Source organism: Diaporthe batatas (genome assembly GCF_019321695.1).
Source record: "Diaporthe batatas strain CRI 302-4 chromosome Unknown Contig00016, whole genome shotgun sequence".
Lineage (NCBI taxonomy): Eukaryota > Fungi > Ascomycota > Sordariomycetes > Diaporthales > Diaporthaceae > Diaporthe > Diaporthe batatas.
In genome coordinates this window covers 378,012-395,616 of record NW_025408563.1, presented here as the reverse complement: position 1 = coordinate 395,616, position 17,605 = coordinate 378,012, and the positions used below count along the sequence as shown (strand labels likewise).

The following is a 17,605-nucleotide window of genomic DNA, read 5'->3' as shown; positions in this document are numbered from 1 at the left end:
GGCACTTATCGAGTTTGTTATCGATAAGGCAGAGCTGGTGCTGGGGTGCGACCCGGCGCCGAAAAATCTCAATCGGCCTGCAGCTTCAACCGCCGTCGGCCTCGACTCTGCAACTGCAAACCCTCCAACAAACCGCATGCGCCTCCTGCCACTCGAGTTCGGCGCACACAAAACCCACCACACAGAATGATACCTTCATAGCAAATGTCCCTGGGGATCAATGCAATATGGAGGGCCCGACCTCAGCGAACGCTCGGCCTTCTGATTCCCAGGGAGTGGCCCCTCGTCTTGCGCCCGCGCCAGCGCCCGCCTCGCATCTGCCTCGCTGTCCCTGTGACGAGCTCCTTATTCTCGACTCGGGCGCACCTCAGATTGCCCGAAACATCAGCCAAGGATGCAGGCACCGCCTTTACAGGCACAGAGGAGGGTGAAAGGCAGCAGGACGATGTGGACGAACCCAGCGAACCCAGCGAACGCCGTCCGGTGCGGCCGCCAGAAGTTGTCGGCCAGACTGAAGAGGCCAGAGAGCTGAGGGACTGGCTCTCCGAGGCACCCAAGCGGGAGAGAAAGAAGGAGAAGGGCCCCTCACACCTCGACCCCGAGGAGATTCTGGAGAGGGAGCTGGAGAGGGAGCTGGAGCGCAGCAAGCTGGCTCAGTCCGTCTTCGTCAAGCCCGCCCGAACCTACCCGAACAAAAAGGAGACGCGCAAGAGCTGGAGGGCCCACCAGGCGTCTGTCTCGACCCAGGTCTATTACGATCGGAACTTCCAGAACCTCACGGAAGCAGGCATCGAGGTCAACCCAGCCTCCACCGACTGGCGCGATGCCCTGGCGGTACTATACAGGAATACACCGGTGGCGTCGGACGAGTGGATCGAGGATGGCATGAAGATCGAGCTGGCCAAGGACAAGTTCGACGCCATCATGGAGGACGGCGGCGACGAGAAGATCGGATCCATCAGACGGCGGACGGGGGCTTCTATCAAGGTCTCGAGCGCCGACGCCCCGGGCGCGCCCTCGTCGCTCTTGGTGTCGGGCACTCGCGCCGCCATCAACGCCGCCACCGCCGAGTTCAGGAGGATCGCGGGGCGCATCACCATCACCCGTCTCTGGGCCGACCTGGGGCCCGGCGAGGCCAGGACAGAGTCCTTCAGCGAGGACGACTTCTTCGTGCCGCCGCTGGCCCGGGAGGAGGGCGGCCTCTGGCAGCGGGTCAAGGTCGACTACAGCGCCTACAAGACGGCGTGGCCGGTGCACATGTCGTTCGCGTCCTTTGAGCGGTACGTGGCGTCCTTGACCGACTCGGCGATGCTGCCGCACCTCAACTCGCCCCTCTACAACCCGACCAAGCACGCCGTGCTGCTCGACCACGAGCGCGCCGTCGCCCGCCGGCTGCAGCGCGCCTTCACGAACCGTGACGCCAAGCCGTGGATCTCGTGCGCGGCGCTCAAGCTCGCGCTGTCGTTCCTCTGCCGCAGCGGCGACAAGTTCCTGCCCGAGGCGCGCGGCGTCTACAACAGCATGGACCGCTTCGGGCTCCGCATGGACGCGGACGTCTTCAACCTGCTGCTGAGGGCGCCCGCGGCGGCGCGGAACCTGCGCAAGTTCCGCCGCACCGTCATCAGCATGCGGCGCAAGGGCCTGCACCCCAACCTCGACACGTGGATCCTCTTCCTGCGCATGTTCGAGTCCGTCGAGGTCAAGAGCCACGTCCTCCGCGCCATGAACGACAAGAACCTGCTCGCCACGCCCGAGGCCGTCCGCCGCGTCGCGGAGGAGATGGCGCGCTTCGACGCCGAGCACGCCATGGGCCAGGGGAAGGACCTCGCCGCCTTCCTGGCCGAGCAGGACGAGCGCTACGGCGCCGACTGGCTCACCCGCGACGCCGCGAACCCCGTCCTCGACGTCCTCTGCCGCCACGGGCGGTTCGCCGACGCCTTCGCCCTCCTGGACCGCATGAAGCGCTACCTCGCCGCCATGCCCCCCGAGCGGGCCGACACGGACCGCATCCCGTACAAGCCCGACACGGCGAGCTACAACACCATCATCTCCCACGCCCGCACGCAGGGCAGGGTCCCCGCCGCCGTCAACGCCGCCCGCAGGATGAAGCGCGCGGGGGCCGCCGCGCAGCCCGGCCGCGACACCTTCGAGCTGCTCTTCGACATCGCGTGGCGCGCGCGCCTGCGGTGCGCCGTGGGGATCGTGTGGCGGTACGCGTGCCTCGCGCGCCTGACGACGTGGCGCATGCGGCAGCGGGTCGCCGGGCTGATCCGCGGGCCGCCGGCGCGGCCGCAGCGGCACCGCAGCAGCAGAACACACAAACGCGACGGCGACGAGAAGACGGTCCACGACATCTCCGCCGCGGCGTACGCGCAGCTGGGCGGCGAGGCGCTGGCGCGCGACCTCGCGGGCGGCGGGGCGCGCGCCCTGGCGCGGGTCAGGCGCCTCGGCGAGGGGCGCCACGCCTCCGAGCTGGGGGTGCTGGCGGCCCGGTGCTGGCCCGAGGCGTTTGGGGATGCCGGGCCGGCGGTCGCGCTGGGGGAGGTGCTCGCGCAGGCTGTGCTGCGGGACCTGGAGTGTCTTGGTGCCGTGCGGGGGAGGAAGAAGGAGAAGGACACGACAACGGGGGTAGGGGTGCCGGCCTGGGTTGAGGCTGGGGCCGCCTGCGTGCTGCCGCTGCGGGCGCGGCGGGGGCCCGCGGAGGTCGGGGCCGGTGACCTCGCGCCGCTTGTTGACGACGACGCCGGGGGGGGTCCCATCGGGGTCTCGGACCGGTGGGCGCTTGATGATGGGCTGTTTGCTGGTGTTGGTGCGGGGGAGGAGGGCCCGCGGATGATGGCTATTCTTGACCCGGGGGTGTGGGCTGATGAGTTCCGGGGTGGTGGTGGTGGTGGTGGTGGTGGGGAGGACAGCCGGGACATCGAGGGGCGGCGGCACGAGGTGCAGGTCCGGAACGAGGACGACGTCCTCGCCGCGCTGGACAGGCTTGAGGGGATGTATTCTGTGGACTTGCGGAAGGTGGTTAGTGTGGATGGGGATGAGGGTGGTGATGGCGGTTTTGGCTGGCCGGGTGATGGGGAGTGGGATGGTGAGTGGAGGAGGGTCATTGGCTCTGATGAGGATGTTCAGGTTGAGGGTGCTGGTGATGCATGTGAGGACAATGGGGAGGTGGGGAGTAGGGAAAGTACTAGTTGATATGGTTACTTTAATTGACCCCATATTGCCCACTGTGAAGAGTTTCTATACGGGAGTGGGTAAGCTTACTAGAATTCCTATTGAGTGCTCTCTGTCACTCAACTATCTATAATTAACAAGGTGATTTAGTACTTAAATCCATGGCAATCTAATATTTTAAAGGATGTGTTTTAACATTCTAAGTGCTTTCTAACCCTTTTATTAAGTATTTTATTACTTATTTTTAAAATTATAAAATATATAAATTTAATATTTATAAAAACTTAAAGCCTAATCTTAATAAATAAATAGTAATATTAATAATAGTTATTATAAGAGAGGAAATAAAAATAAAGTAGCTATTTTAAATATATTAATTATAGTTAAGTTAACGCTAACTTCTATATAAAAGGGAAGGTTTAAAGGGATTATAAAAGAAATACTAAGGTTTTAAAGTGGGTGGGTAACTAGGCCACTACTAGATAACTAAGTAGGAAGCTAGTTAAGGCCTTTAGGCACCTATATACATACACTTATAATATTATTAATAATAATATAAGTATTTAAATAAATTAACTTTACTTTATATCTTTCTTTAAAAATCTTAAATATACTTTATAATAAAATATTAAATAAATATAGTTTCTTTTTAATAGTTTTAAAAGCGGTATAGTTATCCCTTAATAGTAGATAAAATAGTTCTTTTTTATAGATCTTATGACCTATGTAGGCGCGTGCAAGCCATCATAGTTTCGCCCTCTACTTTTAAGAGAACGGAAATTCGCGTACCCTCAATCGGAAGGCGCGTACCCATTTGCTGACTAAGAAGTATTCTATACAAGACGACTTCTTTTCGAAAGGGCCGGCTGGGGCGAAGGGGGCGAGCCCCGGAGTGCGAAGCATAGCGGAGGGCCGTGAGTAGGGCCGGTAGGCACGACCCGAGTTCCTAGAGGACCAACCCGCCCTGTTTGTGGTCCCTAAAATCGTGAAGACTTATTTGTGAAAGTCGTGAGGACTTTGAGGTCCTATCCTCTGATTGGCTGAATAAGTGGGAGGGTACGTGCCTTCCGATTGAGGGTACGCGAATTTCCGTTCTCACTTTTAAAGACTTATATCGCTCCCTAATCGGACCCTAAGTGTTGCTACCACTCTAGCGGTCGCTGATTTGAATTACACGCATGTTCTATTGCCTACCTGCACGTAGAAGTTGATCTTACCACCATCTGCATAGCTGTGATGTAGTCGCCCAAACTTCACTCATCAAATTGCATGGCAAGTTCATGTATATGTTAGCAGTCACAGTGGAGTCCCAAGGAATTACAGCGGCTGTCAATACAGTCAGTGGCACAGTCTATATAGTGCGTTACTTCCTGGGTCAGTCAGTCAACTAACAAAATTGCCACGACCACTGCATAGCAATGCGGACCTTTCACTCCACTCTGGCGGGTGTACTGTACGTCAGGCTCGGGGCGGCCACAGAATCCTTGGGAAATCTTAGCGTGGACGGCGTGCATGTGGAAAAACTACCTTGGCACTGCGCCTTCCGGTAAATAGCCACGGCGGCTCAGCAGCGAATCACATTGGTGGAGACATAGCCTTGGCCTGCTCAGGATGCTGACTTGCATTCACGCGCATGAAATCAAGAGGCTGTGTTCGTAAAACATTCAAAGTTGGAATCGTATAATGAATGTTCTGGGCCGCTTTCATATACTAGACGTCTGGATCAACTGGACTGCTGTACCATCTCGACCTGATCCAGAAGGCAAACGAAACTCGTCGCTGTTGATGAAATTGTGAACGATTCTCCTATGGCAGACTCGTTGGAGCGTTCGAGTCCCGCGCCTAATCCGAATTGTCGAGATGAGATCAAGTTGCTCCCGGATTCCACATCTAGCCCCTCTCACTCGCCTGGGTCGATAAGTGGTACCGAACCTCGCCGTATGAATCAGAAAGTCAAGCGCCGCCGTCCAGATACCGAGGAGCCCCTCTCCAAGGCAAATAGCCACTTTCATTTTGGTGTTGAAGTCGGCCGCGCCAATCTTGGAGGTGTGTATTTGAGTGATCGGTTCTCTCATCGCAGAACTGCAGCGCTTGGTGGGTTTTCTTTCAACGCCACTGGCGTAGACCATGTTCCTTCGGAACAGAGGAGAGAGTATATCAAACACAAATCTGTACGTTCTTGTGTGCCCGCACGCAGTAAGCCCCCTGTCTATTGACTAACATGATTTCACTAGAAATTTCCAACAGTCGAACAATCTGACTGCTATGTACCTCGGGTACACATCTCAGATCAGGCCGTGACGAAAAGTCTGATTAAAATCGCCCAGGAATTCAGTTTTCTCGACCATTTTTTCGCCGACTGTTTTGGAGCATTTGAGAAAGCGTCTAATCACATTAAGATCCGCGAAGATCTATCACGCATACGAAATGACCTCGCCAAATACCAAAACCAGAGCTCTGGTCCAAGTAAAAACGAGACTGTTTACATTGGGTCTCTTGGACAATTCTGCGAGAATGTCTTCGCTTCCTGGGTAGAGCCCGCTTCTAGTCACAATGTTAAGGCCTACAAAAATGGACTCAAGTACGGCGAGGAATACCTGGTCTATTTGCGAGACACCCTCGAAGTCCCATACTGGCAGCTCATTATTGATCTCCTCCTAGATTGGAGGGAAAGCAACACATCCAATACTCTCGGAACTGCGATCCTGTACATGCTACAATACAAGGCACTGTCCTGCACGAAGAAAGTCGAAGACATGACTCAAATGACCGTGCCAAATGGGGAAGATGGACGGGAGATCGCCATTATGAGAAGAAGTATTCAGAAAAGGCTGGATGTTCTTCATAAAGCTGTGGAAGTTGTGATGCTAGATGAAGGCATGGAAATTAAGGCTGCAATCTTTCCTGGCATCTCAGGTCCTCATCCAGAGCCCGAATCGGGAACATGCACAGCACGCCTTCCTACGAAACATGTGAGTGTATACATTTTCTATGGGGTGTTCAGATACAAAATTTGCTCTGAGTTTGATTGCTAATATATATCTCAGAATGTCTCATTACAACTAGCACTTTTTATACTTTTCGTCATTCTCGCCTTTATTCCCGGCTATCAAGGCTTCGCCATTTCAACACAGAGGCATGAGATAGGGGCCACGAGCGATTCGGATTTCTATTACCTCATCCAAAGCAGTATAATGTCTGTCTTGGGCAATTTTGCTACAGCATTGCCTCTGCTCCAATCAGGGCCCACCTCGGGTCCTTCGATCTTTTTCTGGGTCTTTTCGGCGATGGGGCTCTTCTCAGCTGTGCTTGCTGTGGTCATTTACCCGTTAGCGACCACGGGTTGGAGTTCAGTGGTGTCCTTCATCGGAAACGTGGCCTCAGCAGCTTCTCTGCTTGTTTTGACAGTTGCAACAGCAAGGGAGCAGATGAGTGCGCCTATATCACGCAGCAATGGGGAACATCTCACCAAAGGGTACGCCGACCAGAACGGAAAGAAAAAGCAATGAAAAGGGGGGAGATGGCACTCGAGAGAGAGCCAGTTTTAATTTAGTGGCCCTGTGTACGTACCTAGGTAGGTAGCTGGAAGTCATTTCACAGCGAGAATGCTTTTTGGAGGCTGGTTTTGAAATTAAATAGAAGATGTGATTCTATGAGTTCCACAGACAAGACATATGATTACCTAGGTACTTCATTACAACTTTGAGAATGTGCAAATAATTGACCTCTACCCAACCATCAAGGAGATAATGAGGGAAAAGACAGATGTGACGGTACGGCACCGTAGGCGTTTTACAATACTTGGGGCATTAAATCTTCGACTAGAACTCCTGGTCTCTCAACCGCACAGTCCTTTAGGCAAGTAGTCATTGCAGTCGTGTCAGGTGGGCGGACGGGATGAAGGCAACTTACAAAAGTCTGTACAAGTGAAAGAGTAAAATACAGTATCACGATGTTGGCGTAGGAAATTCACATCTATTCAATACACTCTATCTCATGCATCACAGAAAATGGCTTATATAATGGCTTCAGGACTTTTCATGTTCCAGTCCCAGACGCTTTATCGTGGAATTATTAGTGGTGTAGAGCCGTCAGTTAAGAGAGGGGAACGCCGGGCGGACAAAGCACGAAGACGTGATACTGTCTGCAAATGATTTAGCAATCAATCTAGAGCTTTCGAGATTCATTTCGATATCTTTTTGAGCTATGATACCACTACCCTGAACAGCATTAGACTAACTTGACCCTGCTGGCTTCCGAATTGCTGGTTGATATTAGCCTTTGAAACCCCGGAAAGAAAGTCCGAGTTGAGTGGTACAACTCCTTCTCGCACCCGCCACATGAATTGTATATAAAAGAACCGATTCGGTTGTACTAATCCCCGGAATCACCAGCCACTTGTATGACCAAGCCAAATATTGTCTGGACCTCATCCATGTAACCACTCTCATTGTGTACACCAGGGTGGAAGTGCCAATTCTTTCCTGCTAGGATGGGCAAGTAGAATAACGCTTCACCCAGCCGTTTGTCTTGTTCCTCTGCGAAATCCAAATGAAAAGGAAACAGTATATCCTCGTGGCCTAAGTCGACATATAGCAGATTTTCAGTTGCAAGACCTCCTTGGCTGCTAGCTGACCTCGGCTGCGTAGCTGTCACAGTGCCTCGTCGAATTCTGTCGCAACCAAGCGTGAGACTTGCACCCGTTACCGGGCCAAAGGGGTCTGGACCTGTGGTTTCAAGTGCGATGGCGTGCACATGGATGTAGGGGCTGTGGTCAAAGGTAGGCTTTAGTGGGTAGTCAACACGTCCATCAACCGCTGCCCAAGACCACGAGGGTGCGCGGTAATGAGGTCTACGTTGCGGGACAACTGGTTTCCAGCACAAATCGGCCTCAAGCGTCTTCCTGAACAACCCGACAAGGTATTGGTCTTCATTGATATCCCCTACGAAGCGGGCGATCCCCGAAAGGGCGACCAACTTGTCCCTGGGATAGGTCAACTCGCATCCGGAATACTGAGTCACAAGCGAGGCCCACGAGAACCGAACCATCCGCTCCGGGTGTAGCAGCTGACTCTGCCTGGCGAAATGGGACTCGGCGGCGCTCCCGCCGAAGCCATCTGGGAAGTCCTCGGAGGCCATGGTCGTCCTGCACTCCCAGAACATGCCCTGGTCGAGGCAGTGTAGAGTGCGCGGGGCGAGAGCCTTTTCCTGCAGGGCCCATGCCCGCGACGCAAGGGGGTTGTTACTGACAGACCTCCTATACAAGCCAGATGGCATAAAATGATGCGTTTCTTTTCGGCCACCGGTGCAAACCTCGGCTTCGAAGCCGCCAGAATGGTCGGTGGGACGTGGAAAGCATCCCTGGGTTCCGTCCTTTGCGGATGAGGCCGCGATGTTCAGAGCTGAGCCGCCGTACACCGAAGTCATCCTGGCGGATTCGATTTCCCAGTCTTGGTCGTCGTCTTGCACGATGCACCACGAATCAATCCACAGGTAATGAAGACCCACTCCCCGAGAAATTTCAATTGCATCTGAAAACGTCTTGGTGAGCAGGTTTCCCGGTATGCAAACATGCATCTGCTCAAGATTGTTCGAGAGCAGGGTCTCGAACCCCTGCCCACCCCAGCAGTGGCTGAGCGTTGCATAGTGAGGAGTTCCAGTCCACCCGCTGGTTGATACAAGTCGAACGGAGTCTGTTGATATTGACAGAAGTCGTTTCGGGTATTGTGATGGCCGATTTGATTTACAGTCTTTGTGAAATTCCAGACAAACTGTTGTCCATTGCTTGACAAGCTCTGTGCAGGAGACTGGCACAGACGGAACTTCGTTGTTTCGCAGAGAGAGATGGCGTTGCACTTAATGAAATCTCGTGTTAAAGTGGATCATGATATCAGTGTGTGTCGCTCATTGTATCTAGGTACTTACAATCGTGACTAACGGGGAAGCTGTGGATCAAGGGTTGGCTTGTAGAGTTGGACTCTACGCACCGCCGTCCTGGGAGGCTAATCTGCAGGGTGTACGTTTCTGGTCTTGCGTCACTATCAACAGTGTTAGCGAAACAATCCATCGCCTCAGACTGTGCTTTCAACGACGACGAGTCTGGAAGGTCGAACCTGCTCGATTCTGATAGGAACGAGTGGAGTTATTCGGGCATAGAGTTTTAGAGAAGGTAACTGGCTAATTGCGACCTCGGGAGAGAACAAGCGTCCATACCTGTCTGGCACCAGGTACTCCCGCTTGAGACTGAGCGCCATGTGGATGTCGGACGATCTGCCAAGCTCTTGAAGGATTCTGTCGGCCTTGATATAGTCTTCGAATTTCCCAACGTCCTCTATGCTACCGACGATCAATAAGCAGCACCTACAGCCACTTTTGGCTGCTGCTCTTCGTCTGACAAGGTTTGACTGGCATGTTAAATCTGTGGTCCTACCATGGTCTCGGTGTCTCCAGTATCTGGGACCTTCATCATGATCCTGCGAGGCTGGAGATGCTGGAAGTTTCCTCTCCAGGGCTTTTGACAGTTGCGCTATACTGTTTTCACGCGGCCTGTTTCTCCGGTCAAACTCTGGCCAGTTGTCCAGCATGGCTTGGCAGGTGACACAGAATTCACCGACAAGAGTCACTTCCCTCATTATGCCAACCACCTCGGCTTCGAAAGCTTCAAGGTCCTCTGGGTCCAGTTTCAGAGAGCGCAGAGCTTCGTCGGCGTCAAAGTCTGTCATGCTCATATACGTAGCATACCACTCTTCAAAAGCGGAAACACTGCTGCTGGGGACTTCCAGGGTCATCGTGGACACAATCGGATTTCTCCAACGGGATAACAGTTACAGAGAGGCTGTAGCAGTGCACTTTGTCTTCGGGATTGAGACGGGAAGTCGGCACAGGCAGCAGATCAACTGCTGTGCTTACGATGATGTACGAAGGTCGCCTGTGGCGTCCTGTCATCTCACCTTGGCCTGGTGCACTTGGCGCGGACCTGCTAATGCGTACCTAGGTAAGCATATGCACGTGGTTCCACAAGAGGAAGGACGTTATCCTGTCAGCACTGGAGGGTACATAGATTTGATTCTCAGTGTCTATACACACTAAAGCATTTGCGAGCCCGTCGTGCAGTGATTAAGGATCATCAACTATTTGGACCTCGACCCGAGACAATCAACAGGATGTCACACGTCTGTAGTACTAAATATTGAATGCAATCCATGTAAAAAATAGTAGTGGGGAATGGCAGGGACATTTCTATGATCAATTTCTCATCTGAGAAAAGTGTAAAGCATAGAAACACACAAAAGGAGCTGATAAAAGGGACAGATCCAGGATACACCCTTGTAGACGTGAGCAGTGACAGGCATAAAAATAGGCCGTTCAAACGCTTTGATTCCGTATGTGAATGCTAATAAGAATACCATTATCGTCGGACGATGCTTTTGGCGTTATTTCAACATGAACGCTTGTTTGGTATGTGTGGGTGTAGTCACTGCTAATATGAAGAAACTCGATCCAGGCTTTTGTTAACAACCCCCGAACACCTCGCTGGGCCCGACAAAGCCACCATTGTTATTGCAGCCAGTTATGAAACGAGCTTCGACAAGACTGTCACCGCAACATCGGCCCTGTGCAGTCTTCGTCAGCAAGGGATGATCTAGACACCTGATGATTTCGTATGACTCGGGTTAAAAAAGGGAGTCTTACCGTTCCCGTTACTCTGCCACCTGCAGAGGTACAAATGTTTCCGCTGGGGTTAAGGGACCCGTTTGGCATGCGGCAACCTATTATGCGCGCGGCGATCGCACCCGTCGCACAGAGCAAAGTCAAAAGGGCGTTGAGCTGCATGGTGTAGTCGGTGAGGAGAGGAAGAATGGTATTTGGTTAAAAAGGTTCAGTAGGTAACCTTGTCAGTATACGTGTGCCCATATGGCTCCTGCTGTATTTATATGCTTTGAGGTTAAATGAAGAACTAGTCATGTGTGATAAAGAAAGGGCCATTCTGGCTGCCTAAATATTCATGCGGCCCCTTTTGCCCCATAAAAATCAGACGAGCGTAGACGCCGCGCCGGATGAGCCGGGATTGTAGCTTTTATAAGTTAGGAAGTAATAAGCGTAGGAGATTATTGACTCGTTGACACGACCCATGTATCTTTAGCCTGAGCACTACGGGAGACGATCTTCGGTGCGGTCTCTAATTCAAAACAGCGGATGCATTCTATTATCGTCATTCCAAACTATACAACTCTGACTTGAGCTCTGTTGTAGCCTCTGTTGCTAACTGCTGAGCCTGAGATGACTGTAGAAAGAGTGTGTTGGGATGCGGGTTGAGTACAAAGTCGTGAATGGCAGTAAACTAATAATGACAGAGCATTTAAACTATACCACGGACAGCAAGAGGCTAATGTTTCATATTTAACAACCAGGATTTTTCCCAGCGTTCAAATGTTGTCACGAGGCTTGTCGCTGCACTTTGGGGGTGACATGGGCTCGCTGCGCAGGGCTGCCGTACACTACACTACACGCACTGGGCTCACCAGTGGAATGTAAATGTAAATACTTCGACCTTTAGTGTAAATATAATGTAATGTAAAGACCTTTAGTGTAAGTGTGTGTAGTGTAGTAGGTTTAAAATTCGAGTGTAAATAGGGGGGGGGGTACTTATTTAACTACTTATTTAACTACCTATTTAACTACCTATTTAACTACCTATTTAACTACCTATTTAACTACCTATTTAACTACCTATTTAACTTCCTATTTAACTTTCCTATTTAACTACCTATTTAACTATTAGAATAAATAGAATAAATAGAATAAATAGAATAAATAGAATAAATAGAATAAATAGAATAAAGAATAAATAGAATAAATAGAATAAATAGAATAAATAGAATAAATAGAATAAATAGAATAAATAGAATAAATAGAATAAATAGAATAAATAGAATAAATAAATAAATAGAATAAATAGAATAAATAGAATAAATAGAATAAATAGAATAAATAGAATAAATAGAATAAATAGAATAAATAGAATAAATAGAATAAATAGAATAAATAGAATAAATAGAATAAATAGAATAAATAGAATAAATAGAATAAATAGAATAAATAGAATAAATAGAATAAATAGAATAAATAGAATAAATAGAATAAATAGAATAAATAAATAAATAGAATAAAAATAAAATAAATAAATAAAATAAATAAATAAAATAAATAAATAGAATAAATAAATAGAATAAATAAATAGAATAAATAAATAGAATAAATAAATAGAATAAATAAATAGAATAAATAAATAGAATAAATAAATAGAATAAATAAATAGAATAAATAGGTAGGTAAATAGGTAGGTAAATAGGTAGGTAAATAGATAGGTAAATAGGTAGGTAAAAGTCATCTTATCTTATCTTATCTTATCTTATCTATCTGCTTAGTCAGCTTTCCTCTCCCTCTCTCTCCCTCCTCCCCCAACCCCCCCCCCTATTTACACTCGAATTCTAAACCCACTACATTACACACACTGGATGCTTCAGTGTGATGTAGTGGACTTCAAAATCCCCTCAGTGTAATGGGGTGTAGTGGGCGTATTTACACGCACTACACTACACTGATTACACTGAGTGTAGTGAGCGGCAGCCCTGTCGCTGCGTACGCAGGATGCAGCTTATATATCCTACATTTTTAACCTACTAAGCTAGTGCCTTAAAGGTACTTCATGACTTTTATAATTTCTAATTCTATTCTAGACTCGAGATAGAACTATTTTACTATCTATTAGCCCTTAGATTAATAGTGTTAATAATTATAGTTATTAGTGCCGTTAGAAGTAATATACTTTATTTTAACTTTATTTATATAATATAAGATTAAAGTTATATATCTAATTAATTCTTATATTATTTTAATATTTATTAAATATTATATTAATACTTTTATTAAAGTTAAAGTATTTTAATTTTTTTATTTTAACTATAATAATAAATATTTAAAACTAAGAATTAAAGATAGGATTTTAAATATTAAGGAGTCTCTACTGATTTGTCCACGCTCCATAGGAACGCAATCCATTCGTCCTCCAACGATCAAGGCGTCTTCACGACGCCCGGCTAGCTCAATCGGTAGAGCGTGAGACTCTTAAGGACCTCGTCTGGTTCTGAATAACCTCACGATTCTGACAGAGATACATCTCAAGGTTGTGGGTTCGACCCCCACGTCGGGCTCAATTCCCGTCCAAGTACATTTTTTGCCACTGTTAACACCTTTTTGTACCTTTTAACAATTACCAAGTACCCCTCTTTCGTGTTTCAGAATGCTCGGAATCCCGATCGCCCGGCCGGGAAACAGGACACGGGCCGTGAAAGGTACCACAGACTTTCTCACAGTGTGTGTTATAGCAAGTTGTTATTGCTACCCACCCATACACGTCCGATTTTTCCAACACATCCCTATTTCCCAACACATCCCTTTATTCTAATATGTAGCTTTTTCTAAGTTATATACTAGTATAGCTGTCTTGCTCACACTTAGCTAGGTAAAACCTACACTATTGTGGATCCGTAGACTTGATTAGTAAGCCGCCCGCCAACGTCCCGGGCCAGGCCTAAATGCCTCGGGTTAGGCGCAGGCAACCACCATTTAAGAGGAATCAACAACCTATCTGCCTACACCGTCAGTCTTTAGAATCAACCTAATATCTAAAATGTTGACCAGTAGGTACAGGTAGGATACACACTATTACACATACCGCATAACTAGCTATCTGCTATTGTTATAGGCACGTAGCTTGCATATTGTGCTAACATGTCTACGTATATGAAAGTCTCATGTATATCCTCGGATGTATACGGAATAGACTAGAGACCAGATAACTCCGTGCGCCTCGCTTCAGAGTCAAATGGGCTGTTATCTCCTTCCAGACTGTTGGTCCTTAGCGCATTGGCTCCCCACCAGCGCCGATTGGGGGCTAATGGGCTAATGTACCCTACTCCACGTAACACTGGTATTCGGTCACCCGGCAACTGGTCATTTCCTCATTCTTAGTACAGCTTCACGAAGACATATTCCTCGCACATCCGCAGTCACCAAGGCTCTTTGTAAGGCGGCTGGAGTTTGTGCTTGCCATCAACGTCTCGAAACTCCAAATCCTTTACAAGTTCCCCGAAGTCCATGAATGTTCTGATCTGCTAAGCCATTAGCTTCATATGTCATGATTTAAACAAATGTTAGGGAATTAGCTGCCATAAAATCAGGAGGGGGTGGTCGAAAGATGAGCTCACATTAACAGCTGTGACCGTTCTTTCAATTTCTCTGTCCGACTCTGAGAAGTCAATGAGAATGCTGGTACCACACCGTGGGCAGAAGCGGTGTGGCTTTTGCGCACTCCCAAAACGGTACCCGCACAGGCTTTCCTCTCCCGAGACAAATTTAACGTCCTCGCATTTTGGATAGACGAGAAGGTAGCCGTTTTTGACACAGATGGAACAGTTGCATCGTAGGACTTTGCCTTTGGTAATATCAGGCATCGTGACTGTGAACATAATTTGACTACAGTGACAATTGGCCTTGTAGGTAATGAGATCTGGAAGTGGGGGTGAAGAAGCCATGTTGATATTGGTATAGTGGGTAGTGAGTATCAAATTCTGTGGTGTTGAGTACCAAGTAGGTAGGCCGCACGATCCAAAACAGAGGAAGGGAAGAGGTAAGCCTGGAACGGATCAGGCTTAGCATAATATAGCAAGTGATCATCACTGCAGGTTTAATTGTTATCTAAAGTGGGCCAGGCCAGATACGTTGCAGTATCAGGAACAGCTTTCACACCAACCAACGTTCATCTACCCATCATTTGCGTCCACCTACTCATCCTTTTTCGGCCGAACGATAATGCTCTTGAGCAGCCGTCGACAATGCTACTACCTCATGTTGTAACCGGCCTCGTTTGGGCTCAGTCAAATATGATATTATTGACCTTCCGTTGGATGACATAAAAAATTGGTATGTCTGCAATAATCCAAGGCAAGCGGTTGGATGTGATTCGAGCAAACCTCCACTAACATGTCAAGTACCAACATACTCTATCCACCAGGATGCGGCCAAGTGGGGCGCAAATGAGTTAAGAACCCACAAGTCCAACACACCCTGCCAACCAACACAGAACAAGCTGCGACAATAGATCACTGCCTGGCCTACCAATTTGAAACCTTGCTTGGTAGACGGTAAAAGTCAGCTTGTCGGACAGTAATTTGTCAGTCCAATTGCCAATTTAACCCACCACATGTTCTGAATACTCTGAGTCCGTCTATCATCTTTTGCCCCTGCCTTCTCCTTCCAATCCCCCAACATTCCCCTGAGATTCCTCAGACCCGCGCATCGACATGTCGGAAGACACAACCATGGACCAACAGGATGAGCTCGCCACAGAGGAGCAGCAGATTCGTGATGCAGAACACATACCTCAATGGCTGAAAGATGTCCTCCTGCGACCCAAGCGACCACCACCCCTAAAGTTCTGGTCTCCCCCGGAAGATCCCGATAAGCCGCGCCTCCCCTACCTACCGGGATTCAGCACGAAAATATATCGCCATCATGCTGAAAGAGAGAAATCAAGACCATTCATTGATTCAATGGGGTATCTCGAAAACGTCACTCAAAGTGAAGCTGTCGTAGCAAACCCTCCAAACGGAAACCCCATCTTCGCCGAGAATGAGACTGCCCAGTTGACCATAACTGCCCCAATTGCGGTCGGGGAGGCACGAGGAGCCCAGATTGCCGCCTGTACAGTTACTCTGGTAGAAGAGAACGGGGAGACCCCCACGACATTCCGAGCTGTTGCCAAGTTCTATGATCCCTTATACTATTGCTTTCAATCTGACATTGGCACCTACCCGAAAGACTGTGCATATGGGGCGGACCGAGATTACAAAGCCGAAGCCGCAGCTTATGAGCACATTGGAAAATGGAAGGAGATACTCGAGGTTACCACCTGGATCTTTTGGCTTCCCATCACCATCCATGGCAAGCCGCAAACCAGGCCCATCCGATTAGTCCTCATTGAGCACTTGAATGGGGTCAGCCTTGAAGATATGCGCGTCCAAAACAATCACGACAAAAGTATGGGCACAGATGCTTTTCACTACCCTGAGGGGTACAGATTAGAAATACTTGCGCGGGTTCTGGATGGTTATGTGAGGCAGTTCAAAACTGGTCTTTTCCACGGCGATCTGGCTGGGCGAAATGTCGTACTTGTCACAACGGATTCGCAGGGCGAAAAAGTGTGCGGACTGACCATACCGCGAATTGTGCTCATCGATTATGATAATGCATCATTTGAAGAATCTCCATTGGAGCAGGCTGAGGGTTTGCCCCGTAATCCTGGCGAGTACTTTTTTGACCTGTGTCTTTGGGATTTATTCGGTGGTTGGGTCCCCAATGAGTGGGAAGATATGGAGGGCCAGCAGCAGTGGTTGCTGGAGCGGTTTGTGGAGAGCGAACACCGGCACCTTTACCAGCCAGTCTCAGCATACTTCCTGTCTCGGAGCAACTCAGTAGGACAGCCTAACTAGTTAAGATGATCATCTGCATATACTTGGTTTTAAAACTGAATTCTCCACACCGTATGAATCCGACAAACTCAGAGATTTATCGATTTCATACTGGTGGGCCACACAACTCGTTTCACATGTAAGTCAGCGCACCGGTCTGCGCACATCCCCACCAACGCACACACATTTCCCACCAAAAAGGTCGATTTTCAGTATACTTTATTTAAATCTATAAGATTCTTATAATTATAAATTTAATACTATTAAATACTAGATTTTTCATTTATAGTAGAAATTTTTTTAAATAACTAAGAAATACTATTATAAGTTAGAAATAAATTATTAAACTTTAATATTCTTTTAATTAAATAACTAGTAATTTCTTAAGGAATTAATTAAGATATTAAATTTTAATTTTTACTTTAATTAAATAGATGAATTATTAAGTTTTATTATAAAAATATATATAAACTATTTATATTTTTAAATTTCACTACTAAATTAAAAGTAAATAATTAAAGTTTTAAAAATATAAAATATAATATATCTTTTAAAAATTAACTTAACTAAGTTTATTATATAAAACTTTTTATAATAACTTTATAATTATTTATAATACTATCTATTATTAGAAGACACCTTCTTATATTAATATACTAAACCGTACTAGTTTAGGCTAGCACTATTAACCTTAATATAAATTTATCTATTAAAAGTTAAAACTATTACGAACTATAAGCTAATTTTAATGCTATTAAGCACTATATATAAGGTTGCTATATAATTTAAGTATAAATATAAGTTAGTTAAAATAGATAAAGATAAAGCTATTATTCCTTTAATTAAAGTTTTAACTTTACTTTATAAATAAATATTTATTTAATAAACTTAAGAGACTA

The 17,605-nt window shown here is 47.7% G+C and overlaps 3 protein-coding genes across 3 annotated transcripts; 2 read left to right on the top strand and 1 right to left on the bottom strand.

Annotated features, from left to right (window-relative positions):
* Positions 1-204: 204 nt before the first annotated feature.
* KVR01_011540 (uncharacterized protein) lies at positions 205-3,234 on the top strand (the record flags this gene model as incomplete). Its single annotated transcript, XM_044787129.1, has 1 exon — positions 205-3,234. The coding sequence occupies one exon, from the start codon at positions 205-207 to the stop codon at positions 3,193-3,195; it is 2,991 nt and encodes a 996-aa protein (XP_044639249.1). The 3' UTR covers positions 3,196-3,234.
* Positions 3,235-4,901: 1,667 nt separating this feature from the next.
* KVR01_011538 (uncharacterized protein) lies at positions 4,902-6,968 on the top strand. Its single transcript, XM_044784678.1, has 3 exons — positions 4,902-5,345; positions 5,409-6,146; positions 6,222-6,968. The coding sequence occupies exons 1-3, from the start codon at positions 4,983-4,985 to the stop codon at positions 6,681-6,683; spliced, it is 1,563 nt and encodes a 520-aa protein (XP_044639247.1). The 5' UTR covers positions 4,902-4,982; the 3' UTR covers positions 6,684-6,968.
* A 580-nt stretch (positions 6,969-7,548) lies between these two features.
* Positions 7,549-9,962, bottom strand: KVR01_011677 (uncharacterized protein; the record flags this gene model as incomplete). The annotated part of the gene is made up of 3 exons (XM_044794624.1): positions 7,549-8,867; positions 9,100-9,287; positions 9,388-9,962. 3 exons carry the CDS (start codon positions 9,960-9,962, stop codon positions 7,549-7,551), a joined length of 2,082 nt encoding a protein of 693 aa, XP_044639386.1.
* Between the last annotated feature and the right edge of the window lie 7,643 nt (positions 9,963-17,605).

Excerpts from the sequence above, each read along its gene's own strand:
- KVR01_011538 (XM_044784678.1), top strand. The coding sequence starts at position 4,983 with ATGGCAGACTCGTTGGAGCGTTCGAGTCCCGCGCCTAATCCGAATTGT. Across the intron at positions 5,346-5,408 it reads AGTATATCAAACACAAATCT|AAATTTCCAACAGTCGAACA; the intron begins GTACGTTCTTGT and ends TGATTTCACTAG. Across the intron at positions 6,147-6,221 it reads CACGCCTTCCTACGAAACAT|AATGTCTCATTACAACTAGC; the intron begins GTGAGTGTATAC and ends TATATATCTCAG.